Source organism: Motacilla alba, chromosome 14 (genome assembly GCF_015832195.1).
Source record: "Motacilla alba alba isolate MOTALB_02 chromosome 14, Motacilla_alba_V1.0_pri, whole genome shotgun sequence".
Lineage (NCBI taxonomy): Eukaryota > Metazoa > Chordata > Aves > Passeriformes > Motacillidae > Motacilla > Motacilla alba.
In genome coordinates this window covers 1,715,326-1,738,427 of record NC_052029.1, presented here as the reverse complement: position 1 = coordinate 1,738,427, position 23,102 = coordinate 1,715,326, and the positions used below count along the sequence as shown (strand labels likewise).

Here is a 23,102-nt window from a genome sequence, read left to right as displayed (position 1 = left end):
AATCCTCATGAGTCAGGGCTGTGTGACGTGTGCAGCCTCCAGGGCTGACTGCCTTGGAAGTCTTCAGTAGCAATTATTCATGTTTATTCTTGTAACTCATAGGAGAAAGGAGGATCTCCTGGGAGAGAATAGACTTTCCATCTTGATTTCTGTCCCCTTCTAGCCACGGCTCATCTGTCCATGAAAAATTAGGGGAGAAGTCGAGCAGTCCTTGCTTGTTTTTGAAACAATCGCCATTACAGCAGAGCCCAGGGACGTTAGGAAGGGCAGAGACTAATCTTGCTAATCTGTCACAGCTCACGCCTGCAAGCATTCAGTCTTTGGGTTGTGAGCATTGCTTTCCTAAATGTGGGTCTGTAGCTGTGTTCCAGCTGCTCCTTTCCCAGAGGATTTGTTGACTCCTGTGTCTTTCCCCAGAGCATGAGGCTTCAGTGAGTTCTGTCTGCATCAGCCCAGACAGCCAAAAAGTCCTGTCCACGACAGCTGCTGGGAGCCTGGGCTACCTGGATGTCCAGGCCCGGGACTACAACACGCTGATGCGCTCCCACGAGGGCTCTGTGCTGGGCTTCTCGGTGGAGGGGAAGTGGAAGCAGATGGCAACAGTGTCCCAGGACAGCACCATCCGAGTGTGGGACCTGGCCTCCAGGCAGCAGGTGGGTGAGAAAAGAGGCAGGTGGTGTTTCAGGTTTATTAAGAGTCTCCCTGGTCTCTGTTCGGTCCAGTTAGCAAAGCCCCACAGTTCAGGAGCCCTCCCTGGAGCATGAGGGGTACCATGGGCAAGAGACCCTTTGGAAGTACAGAGTTCTGAGATTGTGGAATTCACATTCTCTGAACCTGAGAGAAGCAGAGAAAAGAGTGATCAAAACAATTCTTATTTCATTCACTGCTCCTGTGTTGTGCCAAAGTAAAATACAATATAGAAATTGTTTACCCAAAGTGATGGTGTTTTGTTTCCTTGGCCTATAAGGGCCAAGCTCGTGTGCAGACTGTCAGTCAGCAGACACAAAATTCCAAGCAGTTGAGTTAAGTACTTGTACAAATTCAGTTTAAATGTAATGTAATAGAGTGTAATATAATATAAAATAATATAGTATAATAAAGTAATTAATTAACCTCCTAATAAGATAAAGTCTTCCTCATCGTTCCTCCCGGACGTCAGGCAAAAATATCACCGATATGAGGTATTGTTAGACACAACTATTTCCCTTTCCTTCATCTTTTGAAGATTTCTTTTTAGCACAAATCATAACACCCAAGGGCATTGTCTGAGTGCCCAAAGACCCAGGACTTCAGTGGGCTTTGGATACATCCAGGCAGGAGCAGGGACATGCTCATGGTGGAGATGTGGGGCTGATCAGTTGTTGGGTCCAGCTGCAGCTCCAGTCCTCTCCAGCTTCATGCCTGTGGTGTCTCTTCCCTGCAGCTGTATGACTTCTCAGCTGCAGAGGAAACTCCCTGTACTGTGGCCTTCCACCCCCTCTGGAAGATGCTGGCCTGTGGCTTCGACAGCGGGGTGGTGAGGATCTTCAGCCTGGCTGCCTCTGACCTCCTGCTGGAGCACAAGTGAGTGAAGTGGGAGCTACATGGGGTCTAACTGGGTGTCCTAGTGGTGAGACAAAGCCGCAGTGACACTCATGGAGCTCCACAAGCCTCAGGTCCCAGCTGGGTGGGTTTGGGGCAGATCCTGCTGCGCCAAGGCTCCAGGTGGTGAAAGCCCAAGCTGTGAAAGCCATGAGGGCTTTTTTGTGACTTCCCTACTGAGAGCAGTAGGAAAGAGCTTGTCCCAGAGAGCAGCTGGGCAGGGAGCCCTTGTGAGCCTCAGGGTGGGATTTGGAGGATGCTCCAAAGGGAGAAGGAGCAGGTTCCATCCAGGCTGGAGCCTGCGCTTGCTGCTTGGTTTTGTGACAAGTTGGAGTGTTGGTTGTCCTGGGCTGCTACAGGAGTGAGCACAGCAGGGTCCTGCTCTGTTCCTGGTTAATTTATCCTCTTGGATTCTTCACTATGTTACACTCAGCATCACCGCTGTTCCCTCTGTCTGTGATTCCTTCTTCTCTTCCCTTTTTCCATGTTTTCTGCCCTCTTTCAGGCAGCACTGCACCGCAGTCACCGGGCTGACCTTCTCTCCAGATGGCAATTTGATGTTCAGCTCCTGCTTGCAGGGAACTCTGGCTCTGTACAGACTTGTGGCACGGAAAATCCAGGTTCTGAGAGTCCTGGGTAAGACTCTGGGAGTGGGATTGCCTTTCTTCTTTTTCTGTATTAGCACAGATATCCTGACACTAGAGGAAGCCCAAGCTCAGCCTGCTTGGAGTGGTATTTCCCAATGAACCTTCTGAGCTTTGTCATTTCCCCTGCTCTGGCACTGCTGAGGCACCTCCAGTCCTGGGGTCAGTTCTGGGCCCCTCACAAGACAGACATTGAGGGACTGGAGCTTGTCCAGAGAAGAGGACAGAGCTGGAGAAGGGGCTGGAGCACCAGGAGGGGCTGAGGTGGCTGGGCAGGGGGCTCAGCCTGGAGAGAAGGAGGCTCAGGGGGGACCTTGTGGCTCTGCACAACTCCTGACAGGAGGGGACAGCCGGGGAGTTGGGCTCTGCTCCCAGGGAACAGGGACAGGACAAGGGGAAATGGCCTCAAATGGTGCCAGGGGAGGTTTAGATTTGATCGTGGGAAAATCCCTTCATGGGAAGGGTGGTCAGGCACTGGCACAGCTGCACGGGGCAGTGGTGGAGTCACTATCCCTGGAAGGATTTAAAAGACATGGATGTGACACCTGGGGACATGTTTTAGTGGACTTGATGATCTTAGAGTGCTTTCCCAACCTTAATGATTCTGTGATTTCTGTTTGTACCTTCTGTGTGAGCAAACCTCAGTGACTGCCAGCCCTTCCCTACCTGTCCTGGTTCAAACCCTCTCATCCTGTTAGTCTGATGATTTCATTAACGTGCTGGAGTCACAGAGATTTATCCATGCCCAAGCCCTGACTCTTTCCATTCTGTGCATGTGCAATTCAATTTGTTTGAAGTGGATTGTTGCCCTAATCCTGCCTGCAGGAGAGCTGCTCTGTGCTGGTGAGTGGAGCTGGTGGAGAGCTGGAGGCAGGGCAGGGGCAAGGCAGTTTGGAGAAATTAGTGTCACTTGTAGTGTACACTTTGGAAATGAGTTGTGACAGCACAAGCTTGGGCAGGGAAAGGGAATTCTTTATTTTTATACAGTGCAATATTGCACAAAGAGGAGGAACCTGCCCCAGGAAGTGTGCAGGAGAAGGAATAGGGGTTGGAGGAATTAGGGAATTCATCCAAAATCACCCAGGTTTGGTGTCAGTGCTGCAGCTGGACCTTCACGTGGTGACTCTGCTCTGAAACTGTGTTTGCTGCCTGGTCACGTTCCAGGGACAGAACAGTGGAATTGTGGTCATGGAATAAATACAGAGAATTGCTGTAATTTCTGTGATTTTCAGACCTCTGGGTCTCTGTGCCCTCTGGACTGACATCAGTGGGGTGGTGTTCAGCACTGACCTCATTCTGCTCTGGGTTCAGACACTCAGGCTGCAGCTGAGATCTCACAGAGCTGATCATCACAGCCTCTGTAACACTGAAAAAATAAGCCCTAAAATCAATTTTATTCCTTTGACTTTGTTCTGGTCTCCTTGAAAACACTGCATGTTCACTCAGGCAACAAGCTGTGCATCTCAACCTTGTTTTTGAGGCGGTTCACTGCACATTCTGGGTGTGTAAATAAAATTTGTAGCATCTCCTACAGCACAGGTTGCTTTTTTCTCAGGCTGCAGGAGAAGCTGCAGCTGCTGCTCAGCAGCACCATCAGAGTGGGCTTTGCTGCCCCTCACTCTCTTGCTGTGTCCCCCAGGCAGTGTGGTGGCCCGGGATGCTGGCAGTGGCGTGGACACTCTGGTGGTCAGTGGGGACAGTCGCCTGCTGGCCTTCGTGGGGCCCTCCAAGTACGTGGTGACAGTGATGGAGGCCTGCTCACTCGATGAGGTACCCAGCAGAGTCCCCTCATTCCTGGGGACAGGGCTGTCCCCTGGAAACTCCACAGGCAGCATCCAGGGAGGTGGATCAGGGCGTGGGGCTGACAGTGAGCTCCCTGTTTTCCCTTCTGTGCGACAGAAATAACAAATTCAAGGTTTCTTCTCCTCTGCCTTCATTCTCCTCTAGAAAGATAATTTGGGAGGTCCTGTGGAGGCTGTCAGGTCTCAGCTCTCTCTTGACCTGCTCTCCTGGGCATTTCCTAGACGTGCAGCCCCTCATTGAATGGGAAGGGAAGGGTCCAGGGGGCTGCATAGCTTTGTGTTCAGAGCACAGGAGCAATCCCGAGGCTCCTGCAGTGCTTGTTCAGTGGCTCTTTGTTCCACAGCTGCTGAGGGTGGACATCAGCATCCTGGACCTGCACAGCACCATCTTGGACTCTGCAGTGAAGGTCTGCTTTGGTTCTGTGCCTCAGGGCGAGCTCCTGGTATCCACTTCCTCCAATAAAATCCTTGTGCTTGATGCAAAAACCGGACGGCTGGTGCGAGAGGTAGGACGCTGAAATTCATCCACCAGGTCTCCTGTGGGGGCTGGGCACTTCTTGTCTTTCTGGGAGGTTAAATGAGAGAAAAACTCCTCCTGGAGCTCACAGGCTTCAAAGAAACACAAGTGAGAAGCCTACAGCTGTCCCAGTGTGCTCGTGTTCAGGGTGAGCCTGAGCCTGTCCTTGTTTTCCACACTGTCACACTACTGTTCTCTTGCTGAAGTGTAAATAAGGATATGAACCAGCTCAGCTAAGGCTGCTGGTGCCATTTCTTGTCCTCAGGTGTCCCCTGTGCACAAGCTGAGCTGTTCCTCCTTGGCACTGAGCAAGGATGGCCAGTACCTGCTCACTGCTGGTGACAAGGTCATCAAAGTGTGGGACTACCAGATGCGCTTCAACATCAACTTCCAGGTACTGCCCACCCAGGGAGGGAAGGGGGTGGTGCTGCATTGCTGAATCCCCAGAGAAGAGAGCAGCAAATGGGCTCTTGTGTGACCTGGCCCAGTGTCCACAGTCCCAATTTGCCCAGCAGAGAAATGTAGCCCTGATCCCACACTGTAACAGTGCCTGGCAGTGGGCGCAGGCTGGGGCTGCCAGAGCACCCCAGTGACAGCCTCTGCAATGGACAGAGATAGGTGAGAGCTCTGTTAGAGACAGAGAGAGAAAATGGAGAGGAAAATGGTTCATCCAAGGCTTCAGAGGCAGGATAAGACTTTGGACTCTTCAGCTTTTCCTTCCTTCCCCAAATGAGTGTGTTGGAGATGGGCCCCAGGTTGATTAGCCCACAGATGTGAGAACTGTAGGTGTGATAGATCCTCTTCTGGACCTTCTGCTGAGGCCTGTAGACCCTGGCTGTGCAGGACAGGGAGTGGAGTAACCCCATCCTGACAGGACAGGTGGTGATAGAGGATTCAAGGTGTGCTCTCTCCCAGGTGTTCATCGGCCACTCGGAGCCCGTGCACCAGGTCGCCTTCACCCCAAACCAAGAGCACGTCATCAGCGTTGGGGATGCCATCTTCCTCTGGGATTTCCTAGCTCCACCTCCAGTCAAGTCATCCCCAGCCAGGTAATGGTGCTGGCAGTGCCTGTGTGTGTCCCCTCTCCCTGCCCCATCCCTGTGTGACTCCAGTCTCCTCACCTTCCCAGGGCTTGTTCCCCCGCGTCTGCTCTGGTGCTGAGGTCAGGTGAGTTTGTCTCTTCCCGTGAGTTGTGCTGGCAGCTTTTCCAGAGGGTAGGGATTTGGGGGGATGTTTCTTCTCTGAGGGAGTCATGTAATGGGAGGCAAACCAGCTAATTAGTCTTGAAGGACAATCTCAAATTAATTTGCAGCACCTCTCGGTCTGCTTAGGTGGGGATGTTCTGAGCAGAGCCACTCTGGGCTTTCTGGTAGATTTTCAGCTTTTGCCTTCTGTCTTTCTCTGCCTCCGTCTCCTCTGTCTTCTTTCTCCCTCATTGTCCCTCTCTCTGTGTCCCTCTCTTTCTCAAAACACAGAGAAGTGGCTTCTGTGGAAGCTGGAAAGCTGAGGTGTCACCATCCAGAAAGATGAGAGGAGCATGGGGTGAAGGAAGTGACACCAAGCCCTTTTCTTTCCCAGACAGCAGCTCTGAGGAGCCCAGGGATGGCTCTGAGACCCCTCGGCAGACAGTTCCTCTTCCATTGCTGTCCTCCCCACCGTGTCTGGATATCAGCTCTGTCCACCCAGCAGGATTTCAAAGTAAGAGGAACTCCTTGCAGGAAAGGGAAAAATTAACCTTGTTTTAGGAAAAACTTGCTTAGTTCAGCAGCATCCTTGGAGCCATCCCTACCTGTGATCCCTTCTGGCAGACCAGTCTGCAGTTCCTTCCCCTTAGCTGGGGTTCAGCAGCCCTTTATTCTCTGCTCTCCTCCACATACTGCGGTGCTGGCACAGCCTCTCTGACTGTGCTAAACACCTTGTTGGTCATTGCTATAGGAATTGTCTGCTTTGCCCTCCACCCTAACAGCTGAGCTATTCCACAAAGCAGGGGAGTGACACTGCCAGAAGTCAAGAAGTCAGGCACACATGAAGTGGTCCTGAAGGACATGGATGGCTCCATCTTCCTACTGGTTTCTCTCCCCAGGTATTTCCTCTGAGTCAGACGGGGAGGAGGAAGCAGATGTGCCAGGCAGCAGCAGGAAGGTGGCAGATGAGCACAGAGATGCCTCAGTCATTGTGGTGGAATCAGATGGGAATGAGGAGCCTGTTGTGAGGCCCAAAGTGAGGCAGGAGAGCTCGGGGTCTCCTGAAAAAACAGCAAACGGTAAATCAGGGGTATTGCCAGTTTGTACAGAGCTGCAGGCCTGCGTGGCAGCTTGGTCCATCCCCCAAAAACAAAGAAAGATCATTATTATTATGGGGCAGAGAGACCCAGACACGTGCTCTGAGCTGCAAGGTGAAAGGCTGCAATGTGTTCCTTAGGAGTCTTCCCTTGCACATGACCTTCCAAGGGCAGTCAGTATTGAGGGAGGCTCACATTGATCCCTAAAACTGCTCGTTTTTCTGGCTCTTTCCCTGCTGCTGCTTCTGGGCACACCAGAAGCCTGTCTCCAGCCTGGAGCTAGTATCATCTCTGAGTGGCACGTCCCATTAAATCCAGCTGCAATTAAAGCTCCCAATGGCTCTATTAATAGCTGCACAGCTTGGGAGCTGCAGTGGTGCATGGCGACCTGCCAGGAGCAGGCAGCTGCCAGTGCTCAGCCCCAGCAGGCCTTGTTGGAAAGCCTCAGGATAAAACTGCCCCCAGTGCTGCTGTTACAGTGCTGGAGCTGTGGGGCTTGTGGTTTCACAGGGATGCCCAGAGCACAAGGCGTGGGTGTCCTTAGGCTGTTTGCAGTGTGGTGTGGCTCAGTGGGTGTGGGAAATTCAGGATTCTTGGATAACTAATTAATATGGTTAAGTAGAAGCTGTTTATTGTTTACATTATGTACTTATTTATATATTCTAACTACTGATTACGTCCTTTTTAATGGTGTTTTATTGGTTATAGTTTAGGTGGTTTACAGTTCTTTGTTATCTCTTTCTTGTGGTCTTGGAATTCAGTTTTTTAGCTTCTTTCTTATTTTAGTACAGTTTATGTCTTAGTAACTTCGATGAAGTTTAGAGAGCTTTGAGTAAGCTCTCTAAAAGAGCTTACTCAGGCAAGCTGGTAAGAACAGTTACAAGTGAAATGGCTGGTGCACACTGTAGTCTAAGTTGTTCAGACACATTGCTACAAGTGGGAAAGGAACTGACCCAGGGAATGGCTGGAGCTGTGTCAGGGAGGGTCAGGCTGGAGACAGGAAAAGGTTCTTCCCCCAGAGGGTGCTGGGCATTGATTGAACAGGCTCCCCAGGGAATGGGCACGGCTGCCAGAGGAGCACTTGGACGATGCTCTGAGGTGCAGGGTGGGATTGTTGGGTGTCTGTGCAGGGCCAGGGGTTGGACTCATGATCCTTGTGGGTCCCTTCCCACTTGGCATATGTTTTTGTGTCACACATGTGACACTGCAGTTTGCTTTTTGCCTCGTGTGTGTTCACACATGCACAGCACCTGAATATAAGCAAGCCACAGCCTGGGTGCTGCTCCCAAACCCTTCCCAGGAGCAGCATCCCATAGGTACCATTTTCTCCTTTGTGTGGCAGAGCCCAGGAAGGGGACCAGAGCTCCCAAGTCCCAGTGTTGCATCCGCCCCGATTCCTACAGGCATTTCACTCCTCGCTTCAAGGCATCAGTGCTCCCTCAGGTGAGAGTTGTGCTGGTTACCAGGTGGAGAACAGGCATTTTGGGGCTGGGGTAGGTGGATTTTCCAAATTGTTTCCATTTTGTTCTCTGTTGGAAAGCAATTTGGGAAGTATACCCCTGGGCTGATGTTCAGCACAGAAATCCTAATGTTAATTCCCTGTTCTCCTCTACATGTAACTCTTCCCAGATTAGTAAAAAGTGAGTTGTGCTCAACTCTTTTTGTGTTGCCCAAATCTGCATACATTTTTATTCAAAAGGAGTGGAAATGGCATGTGCTATTGAGAGTGAAAGACGAGTGAGCAATGGAGTGATTCATTGTGCTCCCATATTTGCGAGCAGCTGCATTGGCAGAGCAGGCTGGGGAAGGCAAATCCACGGAGCGTAGCGAGGAGAGACACGGCACAGCTCCTGCTCTGTTAACAAACACAGCAGGGATGAAACAGAAACTTAACTCAGCCCTTCCCTAAGCTCTGCTGCTAGTGCTGGGAGAACAGCTACATCCAGATTTCACCCCCAGTCCTCTCCTCTGTCCCTCCACCTGGCAGCATTTTTCTCTCAGTTCTCTTCCTGTTGAAATATCTGCGTCCCAAGTCAGCCAAACCCATGGAACTCTTTCCCAGCAGGATTAGCAGCTGCTCCTCGGCTGGGCATTTGCTGCCAGCCTGTTTTGTGCCCTATCTGAAAGCATCTGTGCCTGGCTGTGCTGGGGCAGTGTCTCTTTTGTTAGGGAATGTTATTTGTCTCTTCCGTTATGGAATTGTGTGAGTGTTGGCATGGATCTGTGTGGGATGTGTGTTTCAGGACACTCACTTTTTCCTGTGTGGGTGTTGATGCATCTGACCAGACCATTCTTCCAGAGATTATTTTAAGCCAGTGTCTGTTTTTCTTGCAGAGTTTCTTGTCTCCTCCAGCGGGCAGTGAGGTGCTGAAGCTGAAAGCAGTGATCGGCTACAATGGGAATGGCAGAGGGAATATGGTGTGGAACCCAGATACAGGTACACTGGGAATGTTCTGGAGTGGTGGGATGTGTTGCCAGAGCAGCTGTGGCTGCCCCTGGATCCCTGAAGTGCCCAATGCCAGGTTGGACAGGACTTGAAGCAGCCTGGGACAGAGGAAGGGTCCCTGCCATGGCAGGGGGCGGAACGAGATGAGGTTTAAGGTCCCTTCCAACCCAACCCACGTGTGATTCTATTCTGTGATTCCAGGGGTGTGTACTGAGTGAAGTTATGATCTGACTGTTGGATTGGGATCTTTGCTTGAACACAGAGCTTCTTTGTGTTGGTAAAACCAGTAGCTCTTTGCTGTTGGCAAGCTTTAGTTGGTGGGACAGACTCAGGCTCCAGCTGTTGAGTGGACAGAGCAGGAGGGGAGCTCACAAAGCCCATCCTGCCTCCTTTCTCCAGCTGGAATGGTGCCCAGCAGCTCTGCTTTACTCAGGTTAGGGAAAGTGAGATTTCGCCCCGCTCCCAACCTGCTGCTGCTGAGCTGCATCAAAGAGTCAGCTTTTACGTATTAATGAATCATAGAATTTTCCACGTGGGTTGTGGTGGGGGCTGTATGTGCAGCCTTTCCATGAAAACATCCCCTCTCCTCCCCCTCCTCTGCCAGGCTTCTTCGCCTACTCCTGTGGCTGCGTCATCGTGGTTGAAGACCTGCACTCGGGCTCCCAGAACCACTGGCTGGGCCACGCCGAGGAGATCTCCACTCTCACCCTCAGCCACCATGCCCAGGTGGGAGAGGCTGCTCTGCTCCAGGCCAGGGCTTGTCCCACAGCCTAAAATCCCATTTGTCTGTTCCTCCTTCTGCCTGCAGGCTGTGGAGATTATTTTGGAGGCTGTGGAGATTATTTTGGAGTCAGCTATCTGTTGTTCTGTCTCAGTGTGGGCTGGAGAATGTCCAGAGAAGGGGACAGAGCTGGGGAAGGAGCTGGAGCACCAGGAGGGGCTGAGGGAGCTGGAAAGGGGCTCAGCCTGGAGAAAAGGAGGCTCAGGGGGGACCTTCTGGTTCTGCACAACTCCTGACAGGTGGGGGCAGCTGGCAGGGGTCAGGCTCTGCTCCCAGGGAACAGGGACAAGATGAGAAGGAATGGCCTCAAGTTGTGTCAGGGAAGGTTCAGGCTGGACATCAGGAAGAACTTCTCCATGGAAAGGGTGGCTAGGCATTGGAAGGGGCTGCCCAGGAGTGGTGAAGTCCCCATCCCTGGAGATATCCAAGGAGGAGCTGGATGTGGCACTCCATGCCCTGGGCTGGGTGACAAAGTGGGGATCAGTCACAGCTTGGACTTGATGATCTTGGAGATCTTTCCCAACCTCAATGATTCTGTAAAGGCTGTTCTCTTCCTCTGGGTGATGCTGCCTTTCCCTCCTGCCATCAGCTGAATGGTTGTTTCTCACTCAATTCTCCATTTGCCAGCCACATCCCTTGAATGTGGGATAGCTGAAAAAACCGTTAAGGCTAATGAGCATTCTCTAATTACTTACACATTGTTGTGTTAGGTTCTTGCCTCTGCCTCAGGGCAGAAGGATGGAGAATCCCACTGTCAGATCTGCATCTGGAGCACCCAGGATGGGGCCTGCACAGCAGAGCTGTTCCACCACGAGACACAAGTGCAAGCCATGGCATTCTCCTGGGATGACAGATTCCTTGTCACCATAGGTGAGCACTCCTGTAACAGCAGCTGTGGGTGCAGGGGTGCACCCCAGAGCAGACAGCTCATGGCAGGAGGGTGCTGTGAACACCAAACACCTGCCAGATGTGCAGCAGGCTCGTGGGTAGGAAGCTGTTCCGTGGTATCCTTGGGACAGCAGGGAATGCAGCAGTTACAGCTTTCTTCTCCTGACTCACTGGGGCTTCTTAGACCCCCTGTAAATGGTTTGTGGTTACTATTTATAGTGTGCAGAGGGAAAAGCCTTCTTCTGGACTTGTTATTGCTGCCTAGATGGACTTGGACAGAAGTAGCCAGGCTCCCAACTGTGAGCCTCCTGCCAGGCAACCATGCCAGCACAGGATGGATGCTCAAGCTGTCTGTTTTGTTCAGGCAGGGGACATTTAAAGGACAACAAGCAATTAGGAAGCTCTTGTTTTGAATGAGAGGGGACCTGTGGAGCAGGCAATACACTGGCTCCGGGCTGGTGAGGCTGCCTTTGGAAAGAAAAGCAGGCTTTGCTGGAGAGAAAGGGAGCTTTGTGCTCTTCAGAGAGCAGTGTGGGAGAGCAGCTTTCCTCCTCCAGCTCTGGTCTGGGCTGCAGAGGAGGGAAAAGCTGAAAGTCTCCACAGAGCTTGTGGAGCCTGGGAAGGGCAACAGGAGAGCACTGTCCTCCTGAGCTCTCTGGAAGCTTGGAAATTTTGCCATCACTGAGGCCAATGCCTTCTGCTCCCACCCAGCTGTGGTGGCTTCCATGGAGGTCAGCTCCCACCTCAGCTGGGACCTTGGCAAAGGTGACGTCCCATTCTTTGCCAGGGTTAGCCCTGAGTGCCCAGTGTCACTGGAGAGTTTGTGTGGGGCATTCCCCAAGGTGTGCAGAGACTCCCAAGGATGGAGAAACAGCAGGGAATCTGCTCTGACATGGCTCTGCCTGCTCAATCCCAGCCCTGGCTGCTCCAGATGACTCCACTGCCAGGACAGCTTTGCTGCAATCTCCACTGTGAAGTGCTGGGCCAGGCCTGTCTGTCCTTAACTTGGGCAAGCACGTGTCATGTTGTGCAGCTTGTGCTGAGCACAGGAGGAGTTGTGTCCATGCCTGGAATGGTGTTTGGGACAGCTGTCTCCCAACAGCTGGATGAGGGGTGACATAGTTGATCTGTGTGTGCTGTGGATGCTTGTGAGCATCCTGAGGCAGCAGAGTTCTTCCTCCTGTCTTTCCCTTTCTCCTTAGGGGACTACAGTGACCAGACCATGGCTCTGTGGAGCACCCACACCTATGAACTCATGCTGTGCACTCGTATCTCAGAGCCTCTCCACGATGTGGCTTTTAGCCCTTTCTCTCACCAAGACCTGGCCTCTGTGGGGAGGGGAGCTGTGACATTCTGGGTATTGGAGCAGCAGGAAGCTGCTGTCAGACTCAAGGTAAACCTTCCTTTTACCTTTTAAGATTTATTTTCAGCATCTCTGACTTATTTTCCAAGCCCCCAGTGAGGGCTGAGTGAGAGCTGATGATTTCTCTCAGTGAGGTGATGTTGACTGTGCACAAACAGCTTTTGGTTGTATTTGAGGCACTAACTGCAGGAATTGAGGGGAGGAGGATGTTTTTTCTCCTGATGCATCTAAGCATGTTCATTGCCTTTGAGATTCCTGGTTTTTGTGCTCTGGCAGGTTCATCGTGCCCCTGCCCCGGACGTGCTGGGGCTGGTGGAGCTGACATCTCTCTGTTATGGTGCTGAGGCTCTCCTTTACAGTGGGACCAACTCAGGCCAGATCTGTGTGTGGGACACAGAGACCAATTCCTGCTTCATGACGTGGGAGGCTGATGAGGGCGAGATCGGTGGGTGCAGTGCCAGGGCTGAAAGGGGAATGCGTTGGGAAAGAAGCCCTGAGCTCACAGACTTCCCATTTCAGCTGTGCTTGGAAGACCTGTTTGCTGTGTTGGATGCAAGATGTGTGGGGTGGCAATGGATCTGTCACCTGGGTTTCCTCAGGGCTTTATAGAATCATTAATGTTGTAAAAGATCTCTTAAGATGATCAGGTCCAACCACTAACCCAGCACTGCCAGGTCCAGCATTAGGCCATGTCCCTGAGCACCACAGCCACCATCTGTTTGACTCTTGCAGGGATGGTGACTCCACCACTGCTCTGGTCAGCCAAAGCACCTACAGACCTCTAGTCTGAAAAACAGTGCTTGGCTGTAGAACCCTCCCACTTTGCTGCCCAAATGGCTGTCAGGAGCACCCTTGGAATGACGACAGGGTATCATTGTCACCACTTGTAATAAAGGGATGGGACCATCATCAGGCTAGGAACAATGCATTGCTCAGACAAACATCAGTCTCAGAGGCCGTGAGGTTTTAGAGGAGCAGGCAGTCGGCCATAGCACAAAGTAGTCACAAGTTCTTTGTTACAAGGCAATATGTAACTTTCTAATCTAATGGACAGTTGCCACAGGGTTTATTTTGCTTCTCTAACCTATCACCTTTACTTACTTCTCCTGCACTGCAGATGTTTTGTTCAATAGGCTTCTGTCTCACATGCACACATATAAACTCCTAGCTTATTCTGTACTACCACACCCCTGCATTATAACCCCTTCACCATCTTACCCATACGGTTTCTTACTTACTTAAGGCATATTCTTACTTACAAATATAGAAACATAAGTTTATTAATTTTCTACTTAATGTCCGTGTATTGTATTGTTACATCAATCCAAGCTTCTCCCAAGGCTGCAAATCAAACCCTTCCGTGTCTGTGGAAGTTTCTATTTTTCCAATTCCCACATGTCTTGGTTTGAAAAGCCAGGTGGCTGCTAAGAAAGGCAGGAGCCTTCCTTGAAATGAAAAATGTAAACCCCTTCCCTCTGAATTATCATAATTTTTAAATTAAGGGTCTCTCTGGCAAGGATATGGGAGCAGGAATAACAGTTCTTTACTAGGAAAAATTAAAAAATACAAATGCAATAGTACAAAAAAAAAAACCCAGAAAACAAACCCTGTGGGTCAGGGTCTTGTAGCAGTCCCATTCAATGGTGGCTGCAGCCCTCCTGCAGGGCCAGCTGTGGTTCTGTTGGAGCAGGGATCCTGCACAAGGGTGTTTTCCTCTGAAAGGGTGGTGTAGATGGGCCTGCTCTCCCTCTGGGAATGCAGTGCAGCAGAAAGCTGCTCCTCTGGGAATGCAGGGCAGCAGAAAGCTGCTCCTCTGAGAATGCAGGGGGCAAAGGCTGCTGTGCTGTTCCCAGGGTCAGGTTCTATCCAGGTGGGAATGCTTGGCTCCTGCCCTGGGCAGAGCATCTCCCATGGGATGATGGAATTTGATCAGCCAGGCAGGGACACTCAGTGACCATGGACAGCAGAGATCTCCTGGAGGGAGGATGGGTGTGGGAGAGACAAAGCAAACTGCCCCATGAACAGCAGAGAACTGCCCCAGCTCTGCCAGCTGGCAAATAGCATACACACACATCTTCCCACCCAGGACAGCACAGCAGGGAGCCCTGGACACTGACAGGCGCCCTTCGTCCCCAGGTGTGCTGCTGTGTCGGCACCAGCGCCTGCTGAGCGGCAGCAACACGAAGCGCATCCGCCTGTGGTCCGTGGCCACCGTGCAGGAGCTGAGGCTGAAGGGGCCCGATGCCAGGTAGGAGCTCGTGGCCACTCACCTGGCAGCCCCCAAGACCCGTCTGAGAGGTGGCTTTTTGCAGACAGACACCACATGCAACCACGCTGCTCCTGCTCTTCATCCTTAGCTTTTCTCTCCATCCCGTGACTGCTGATTCTTTCTGTCTGGATCTTTTGACTGAATTTTTGCCACAGGTAGCTGAACCCTCTTAATAGTGGAAGTGGGTGTTTATTGTGCCTGAAGTTTGTGTCAGTGGTTTGTAGGAATTCCTTTAGGAGAATTAGGGAAAATACATTGCCTTGGTTTCTTCTCTCATGTTATTGCATGCCCTATTTTTTTTTTTTCTTTCCTGTAAAAAGAAGGTTAAAGTACAAATCACAGAATCATGAAATGGTTTGGGTGGGAAGGAACCTTCAAGACCATCCCATTCCAATCCTCCCTGCCATGGGCAGGGACCCTTTTCACTATCCCAGGTTGCTCCAAGCCCTGTCCGGCCTGGCCTTGGGCACTGCCAGCGATCCAGGGGCAGCCACAGCTGCTCTGGGCACCCTGTGCCAGGGCTTCCCCACCCTCATGGAAAGAATTCCTTCCCTATATCCCATCCAACGCTGCCTTCTGGCAGTGGGAAGCCCCTCTCCCTTGTCCTGTCCCTCCAGGCTCTTTTCCAAAGTCCTTCTCCAGCTCTTCTGGAGTTCCTTTAGGCACTAGAAGGGGCTCTGAGGGCTCCCAGGATGAACAACCCCAGCTCTCCCAGTGACTGTTCCATGGACAGGAGCCTCTCATTGAACTGGCTCATTAGAAAGATGGATTTAAAGCAGGCAGAGAGTGCCTGTTCCAACATCTGAGCCAGTCCTTCTCCCACCCTGCCCTGCTCCAGGTCTGGCTCAGTCCTGCTGGAGCACGAGATCACCCTGGATGGGACCATTGTGAGTGCAGCCTTTGACGACTCCCTGGAAATGGGAATTGTGGGCACCACGGCAGGGACCCTGTGGTACATCAACTGGGTGGAGAGCACCAGCATCCGACTCATCAGTGGCCACAAGAACAAGGTCAGAGGGGCTGGGCCTACTTTGAGTTTTGCTGTTGCTTCAGGGTGTCTTTCTGCTACAGAAAAAAAAAAAATATTCAAATGGTGGGAGAGAAGGTATTTTGTGACAACTTGCAGTGCATCTTGCCTTGGTCCTACCTTTGGGGTTAGGTTTACTGTGCACAGTGCCCGGTCCTGCCTTTGGGGCTGGCTTTACTCTTTGCCATGATTGATAAGATTGGAAAAGACCTTTAAGATCATCAAGTCCAAGCAGCAACCCAGCACCACCACAACATTCGCCATTAAACCATGTCCCCAAGTGCAACACCTACACATTTTTTGAGCACTCTTGGGTATGGTGACTCCACCACTGCCCTGGGCAGCCTGTGCCAGTGCTTTTACAACCATTTCTGTGAAGAAATTATTCCTAATATTCAATCTAAATTTTCCCTGGTGCAAGTTGAGGACATTTCCTCTTGTCCTCTTAGCCCAAAAGCAAAGCTCTGCACCTTCCTTTATGTTCCCTCTCATCTGGTGTGTCCCATGGGCACAATCCTGGGGATGAAGGGGCAGGGCAGCTGAAGTGCTCTGGGCTGTGGCACCCATGGAGCCCCTGCTGTCTGCCTTTTCCCTGGAGCAGGTGACCGAGGTGTGCTTCAGTCCCGATGAGAGTCACTGTGCCACGTGCGGGGAGGACGGCAGCGTGAGGATCTGGGCTCTGGGCAGCACCGAGCTGGTGGTGCAGTTCCAGGTGCTCAACCAGGTAAGGGTTTGTGGCACATCAGTCCCTTCCTCTTGGCACAGGGAAGTGTCCCCGGTGTCACCATGTCTCTGCCAATTTCTTTGCAGAGCTGCCAGTGCCTGGCCTGGAAGCCTCGTCCCGTTGAAGTGTGGCCTTGTCCCAGCAAGAGCCAGCACGTGGTGGCAGGGTACAGTGATGGCACTGTCCGTGTGTTCAGTGTTTCCAGGACAGAGATGGAGCTGAAAATGCACCCCCACGCTGCTGCACTGACAGCAGTCACCTACTCCACTGATGGTGAGGCCTCCTGAGGTGACACTGGGGACATGTGACCTCGGGGAACATGGCTTGGTGCTGCCTGGGTTTACCCTGGCCTCCAGCTGCTCTATGTCCTGGCCAGCTGCCCAAAACCACAGGGCCAGGGAGAGCCACAGAACTTGTCTCAGTGAGCTCTGGTGACCCAGCCAGCTGGGCACGTGGTCAGTGGGACACAGGAGGTGCATTTGCTCTGGGATAGCCTGGGGGTTTGGGTACAACGAACACCTTTGTTTTATGATCTACTGTGGCTCTTCTTCAGTGTTGAGGTGTCCTGGGTGTCTCTGAGATATCTCATCATACCCAGCCCTTGACTGGGATGTTCCCAGCCTTTCACAGTGTTTCAGGACACTGGTATCCCATAGTCTTGGACGTTTCTCCTCTGACCATTTTTTCCTCCCATAAGAAGTGTCCCATTCTTTCCTCTCCTCTGCCATCAGGGGAAATGATCTTATCGGGGAGCAAGGATGGGATAGTGGCTGTCAGCAGCCCTCGCACTGGAATGACCATCCATGTCCTGGCTGACCACAAAGGCTCCCCCATCACCGTTCTCCAGTGCACCAGGAAGCAGGTGAGTGAGACCTCAGGAGTCCCCATGTGTCACTGCACAGCTCTGGTCAGCAAGTTTGCTTTGGTGTCCCTTGCTTTTCCTCTTTGGAAATCTTCCTCCATCCCCTCCAGCAATTCTGATCAGTTTTTCCAGGGATATATTCAGTGGAATAAATCTCCATGCGTTGTAGGTGCAGCCTGTGCCTGCCGGGGGAGCTTCAGTGGCAGTTGTTGACACCCTGCACATAGGTGTGACATGAACCTGTGCCACAGGTTCTTGGAGGGCAGCACCCCTCAGGAGCGGCCCAGGCTGTCAGCCTGCAGCCGCTGTGCCCCCCAAAAAGGGTCTTTGGCAGCCTGTATCATTCCTGTGGAGCTGGGAAGACTTGGCTGTGAGCAGTGGGATGGTCTGAGTACCTCCTTTGTCCTCCTCTTCATGGAGAGGTTTTTTCCCTGTGCACAGCAGAAGTGGGAATAGTCTCTCCTAAGCTCTCAGGCTTTAAGATCATCTACATTGCAAGGCTGTGTTTCCTGGTAATCTGAGACTGAGGAAATCCTCCTTGATTTGAGGTGAAGGACGTTGTTAGGGGGCACATGGTATTGGAAATAACTCTCCTAGGAGATGTGCAGGTCAGGAGGGTGTCCCAAGGAAGACAACTGTGTTGTTCAGACCAGTATTTGGGTTGGAAAGAACCTTAAAAATCATCAATTTCCAGTCCCCTGCCACGGGCAGGGACCCCTCTCACTAGACCAGGTTGCTCCAAGCCCTGTCCAGCCTGGCTTTGGACACTTCCAGAGATGGGGCAACCACAAACAGAAGTTAATCCTGGCTTTGATCCCCTAAACACAAGCCCCATGTTCCCATGAGTTCCTGTCCCACTCTTTACTGTCCCCCTCCTTCAAAGCCTCTGTGTCCCCAGAAGGACAGGGCTGTGTTTCTGCTCACAGTACCACGAGCTCGGGGTGGCAGGAGGGGAGCTCTGGCTGGCAGCCAGCTCCGACCGCCGCGTCAGCGTCTGGGCCTCCGACTGGCTCCAGGACAAATGTGAGCTCCTCGACTGGCTCAGCTTCCCAGCTCCTGCTGGCCCCGAGGTGAGTGTGGCACCTGCCAGGCCCTGCCTGCTCCTGGTGTGAGGCTGGACACCAGCAGAGATGGAGGAGGGAGGCACAGAGCTCTGAGAGAGTGAGTGTGTGCTTAGGGAAGGCATCTCCGTTACTCCAGTTCACAGTGTCTTGTCAGTGCAGCTTCTTGGGTGTGGAAAGAAAGTGTAGCAGTGCCAGACTGCCCCGCAGCCCTGACTTTAACCATGGGAGCCCTAAACTGCACCTGCAAAGAACTGAGAGCCCTGTGCCAGCAAAGCAGAGCCCGGCAGCAGTGAGCACGGTGTGCAGGAGGGAGAGCTAATTATGAGCATACTGCTAATTCTGACTCTCCGAGTGTGAGTGCGCTGAGCCAGGAGCGTGGCGATGGCTTCCCAGAGCCAAGTACTCAGCCCTGTGTGTCCCTGCTGCTTGGCAGAAGCCTCTGGCTCCAGCCCAGGGGTTGGGTTTGGGCAGCAGGACACCTGCTAGAAAAGCAGGAGATTCTGTGTTGCAGAGGATGGAGGTGGTCCCTGGTGCAGGTGCCACTGGCAGACAGAAGGAAGCTGAGTGTTTTTGGGGGGCAAGAGGCAGTGCCTCAGCCTGGGTCCATAAAGCACCTGGGTTCTGTCAATAATTCTTCTGTTTATTTCCAAAAAGATGGATTTGCTCTGGAAATAAGCTCACTACAGCTCTCCCTACAGCATGAAGGTTTGATCTTGCATCCCCCACTCAAGATCTGCCTCCTGGGCCCCATTTTCTTGTATTGAGCTGATCCATAACCAAATCCCAGCTACAAGCCTGTGCAGCAGTAACATCTCAGTGGGAATTCAACCTGTTGGACCCTCATGGGACCTGCTCCTACAACACAAAACTATTTGGGTGTAGTTGTTCCTTGCTTTCCCTGAGCCAGAGATGGGAATCCAAGAGGGAGGAAGCAGCCTCCACCATACTCATGTCCCACTGCTCAAACACTCACAGCCCTGGGGTCCCTCTGTGCTCTCCTTTTATCTCTCGTTGATCCAAGAAAGAGAATCCAGCCTCAGTTTTGTTGCCTTTGGTTTCCCTCACCAGGGTCTGGACAGCCTCCCTCCCAGCCTGGCTGCATTCTGCCCTTGGGAACACGGTGTCCTGGTCTACGTGGGCTTTGGGCTGCAGAAGGAAGCTTTGTTCTACAGCCTGAGGAAGAAACAGGTACCTGTTCCCTGCCACAGGCAGTAGGGACAGGGGTGGCTGGCAGAGCTGTCCTGTGTGTTACCCTCAGTCACAGGGGTGGGGTGGGCTCAGGCAGCTGCTCAGGGAACAGATTAACATCTTGGAAGCTCCAGGGTGTGGCCCCAGGTGAGCAGCAGAGCCCTGCCCCTGCCTCAGGCTGCAGCCAGGCAGGCAGCCAGTCCCTGATCCCAGGGAGGGGAAGGCAGCTGCTTCCCGAGCATCGACACTCTCCATTGTCTCCTGGATACCTGGGGCAGCTTTAGGAGCTGTGCACCCTCAGCCTCCCCATCACCCTCCTTAGGGCTGTGGCTGCACAGCTGTGGGCACTGCCTGCCCCCTTTGAGCTGCCCGTGTTTCTCTTGCTGGGCTGCAGGTGCTCAGGAAGATCTCCCTGCCAGCCTTTGCCACGTCCCTCAGCCTGTCCCCAGCTGCACCTTTCATGGCCCTCGGCTTTGGTGGTGAGTGCTGGGGGTGCCTGCGCCCCTCCTTCTTCTGCCAGAGGGGAAACAAGCGTCCTCATTCCTCCAAACTAGAGACATGTCCTCAAACCTGGGAGGTACGGTCCAGGGAAAGGAGAAACCTCCAGGAGGCTCCTGGGTCAGAAATGAGATGCATGAGGTCAATCTCGCTTGGCCACGGGCAGGGTTTGTCACTGGAATTACTTCCCGGGGTTCTGGGTTGTCTTCATTTCTGCAGCCTCTGAGGCAGCAGGGACCTTCCCACAGCATGGGGACAGGCAGGACCCTGCTCCTGAGAAGGGTACCTTGCTCCTCGAGCAGTTTGGGTCCGTCTGTCCTGTGTCACTCAGCTCAGCGACTCAACTTCCAGCTCAGCAGTGGGGAGAGAGCCTGAGGAGTGACTGGGAGCAGTGCTTCTGGCAGGGAAAGGACAGGGAGAGGGGCTGAGGGGGAATGGTGCTTCTGGCCAGAACAAGACACGGAAAGGGGGTGGGAGGTGACCACAAATGGTGCTTCTGGCAGGGAGCAGAGGTGGAGAAGGTGTGTGGGTGACAGGGAAGGGTGGTCGTGGCACGGACAAGCCCCAGGGATTGGGTCTGAAGGGTGATCGGGGCCAGTGGGAGCCTCCTGCGCAACCCTGAGCCGCTCCTCTCTGCAGACCGGCTGCTGCGGCTGCAGCCCTGCCCCGCCGGGGCCCCGCAGGACTACGCCGGCCACGACGACACCGTGCACCTCTGCCGCTTCGCGCCCTCCGGCCGCCGTCTCCTCACGGCCTCCCACAGCGCCGTCCTCGTGTGGGAGCTCCCGGGCGCCTGAGCCGTGCGGCCCTGCCCCAGCGCCGCTTCTCCAGCGGGGCCCGCCCCGGGACGGGCCCCGGCTCCGGCCGCCACCCGGCCCAAACCGCCGCCCCCGCGGCTGCAGCGGCCGGCCCGCCTGCGGCCCCGCCCGGGCCTGGAACGTGTTTCACGGCCCCGTTCGCCGTTTGTTGCCGTTGAACGTTTTGTTTTCGTTAATAAACCATGGAAAGACCAACGCTGGAGGTCTCGGTGTGCCGGCCCCGCCAGGGGGCGCCGCGCTGCCCCGCGCCGCTCTGCGCCGCCGCTCGGTGGTGCGGCCGGAAGTGGGGGGGGCCGGGGAGGCGGCGGCGCCGCCATGAAGCGGGACGTGCGGATCCTGCTGCTCGGGGAGGGTGAGGGGCGCGGGGGGCACGGGCGCGGCTCCTCCAGCACGGCAAGGGGGAGGGGGCACGGGGATCCCGGGGGAGAGGGTTCTGCAGGGGAGGGGCGAGGGCGGGCGAGGGGCCCAGGTGGACCCCACCCCGTCGCTGGCAGGACCAGAGGGGAGACCGGGCCCGTCATTGTCACCAGCCCATCCGTGGTGTCACGGCTCCGATCGTGGCTCCCACCTGCCGCTCTCCCCCTCAAGCTCTGCCGTGCCGGTGCCAATGTCAACGTCCTCCCTTTATTTCCTAGCCCAGGTGGGGAAGACGTCCCTGATCATGGCTCTGGTGGGAGAGGAGTTTCCTGAAGAGGTGAGTGGGGCGGGGACGCGCACACCCCCAGCCCGCGCCCCCTCTCTGTGTGGGACAGCTCTGTCCCCAGTGTCCCCGCTGGACATGGGGCTGTCTGGGAGGTGCTCGCAGCTCCCGGGGCTGTGACAGCCACGGGGCTGGTTCAGGTGAGGTCAGTGAGGACCACACGGAGCTCCAGCTGAGGTGGTGTTTTCCTCTGATGGAGGAGTTTGTGCTCTGTTTCCGACTTGGGGGCTGATCCTGACTTGCAGCTCTCTGTGCCCTGAGGAGGATGTTGGTGCCTCCCAGGAACCCCCTTGCTGCTGCTGGGGGTCTCTGTCACCAGCACAGCAGGGCTGGCACCACCACAGAGCCCTGGGAAGGCACCACCCATTCCCTGCCCGCTGCACCCTCTGGAGATGGGTTTGGTGCTCCAAGCTAGGCCAGCTGTGCCCCTCGGCAGCTTGCTGTCCCAGCACAGTTTGGGTAAGGAAATGGGATCAGTCTGTCCAGGCACATTTCCCTGAGCCTCAGGTGGTTTCTCCTGCTGCCTATGTGTGCCCTCCGTGGTGTTGTGCTGGGTAGCATCAGCTCAGGGGTTTGGGGGGACCAGCCCTGCACCCCTTCCCTGCTCCCAGCCCAGCCTACCCCACACAATCAGCTCAGCACAGCTCCCAGAGGAGCCCAGGGAGTGCCCAGGGCTTATCTCCACTGGGAGCAGGAGCTTCGTGTGAGGGAAGCAGGTGGAAGTTCCACCTTGAGGACCCTGCCTGTGCCTGCGCTGGAGTGCAGGGCTGCTGCAGCCTGGTGGGCCAAGAGCAGTGTGTGATCCACGGCTCATCCTGCCCTAGCAGTGGCCAAAGCCCTGAAGTCCCTTGTCACCTGTGCTGCTTGGCTGGATGGGGTGTGCTGCCTTTGCAGGTGCCCCCCCGGGCGGAGGAGATCACCATCCCGGCCGACGTCACCCCTGAGAAGGTCCCCACGCACATAGTGGACTACTCAGGTAGGGCCCTGTCCTGCCTGGCTTCTCCCCTTCCCTCCCTGGCTGAGGGGATTGGGACGGGGTGGCCCTGCCTGGGCAGGTGGTGATGGCTTCATTCCCCTTCCAGAGTCGGAGCAGACGGAGGAGGAGCTGCAGGAGGAGATCGCCAAGGTGAGCAGGGCTGGCTGGGATGGGGACAGGAGGCTGTGGTCCCCAGGGGATGCATGGCTGCTCCCCTCCCCTCCCTGTTCGCCACCCAGAGAGGCACAGGCAGTTGGTTATCCACGGATTAATGCTCCTCGTTTGTTTAGAGGCTTGTTTAATCCTGCTCTGTCTTGGAGTGTGTGGCTTGTCCAAGCCCTCCAGGGAGCCTCCAGAAGGCGAGCGGCAGGGGCAGCTCGCTGCCCACAGGAGGAGGAGGAGGCAGGAGCAGACATTGTGCTCTCAGCCTCGGGATATTCCCCATGGGCTCAGAAGAGGGCGAAGCAGTTGCTGGGTTTGGGCCAGACCCCTGCTCCCTGCATTAGATCCCTGTGGCTGCCTGATGAAGCGGTGGCACAGACGAGTTAATTTGGAGCTGCAGCCCCTGGCGAGCGCTGGGCAGGGAGGGATGTGGGAGCCCTCAGAGCAGCCATGGAGCAATAATTAAGTTGTCTGGCTGGGTTGGACCCAGCTGCTCTTTGCCCTGGGATTA

General features: G+C 54.2%; 1 protein-coding gene across 5 annotated transcripts in view; it reads left to right on the top strand.

The window, feature by feature from the left end:
- LOC119706969 (mitochondrial Rho GTPase 2) overlaps nt 1-23,102 on the top strand; it is a 47,587-nt gene that overhangs the window by 13,349 nt on the left and 11,136 nt on the right. For 2 of the 5 annotated variants that reach the window (XM_038151282.1, XM_038151281.1), the window contains exons 1-4: nt 21,013-21,105; nt 21,389-21,447; nt 22,348-22,429; nt 22,536-22,579. In XM_038151282.1, coding sequence (XP_038007210.1) covers nt 21,069-21,105; nt 21,389-21,447; nt 22,348-22,429; nt 22,536-22,579 — 222 coding nt within the window. In that variant the 5' untranslated portion in view covers nt 21,013-21,068. Of the gene's footprint in view, nt 1-417; nt 654-1,423; nt 1,564-2,086; nt 2,218-3,864; nt 3,996-4,371; nt 4,534-4,809; nt 4,939-5,459; nt 5,594-5,673; nt 5,712-6,122; nt 6,243-6,627; nt 6,808-8,167; nt 8,269-9,159; nt 9,263-9,875; nt 9,998-10,762; nt 10,923-12,142; nt 12,334-12,579; nt 12,749-14,439; nt 14,552-15,410; nt 15,583-16,200; nt 16,324-16,409; nt 16,597-17,054; nt 17,186-18,111; nt 18,256-19,317; nt 19,438-19,831; nt 19,917-20,574; nt 20,949-21,012; nt 21,106-21,388; nt 21,448-22,347; nt 22,430-22,535; nt 22,580-23,102 lie in introns of those variants that run through there. The other 3 variants (XM_038151285.1, XM_038151280.1, XM_038151283.1) reach the window with 3 other exon arrangements.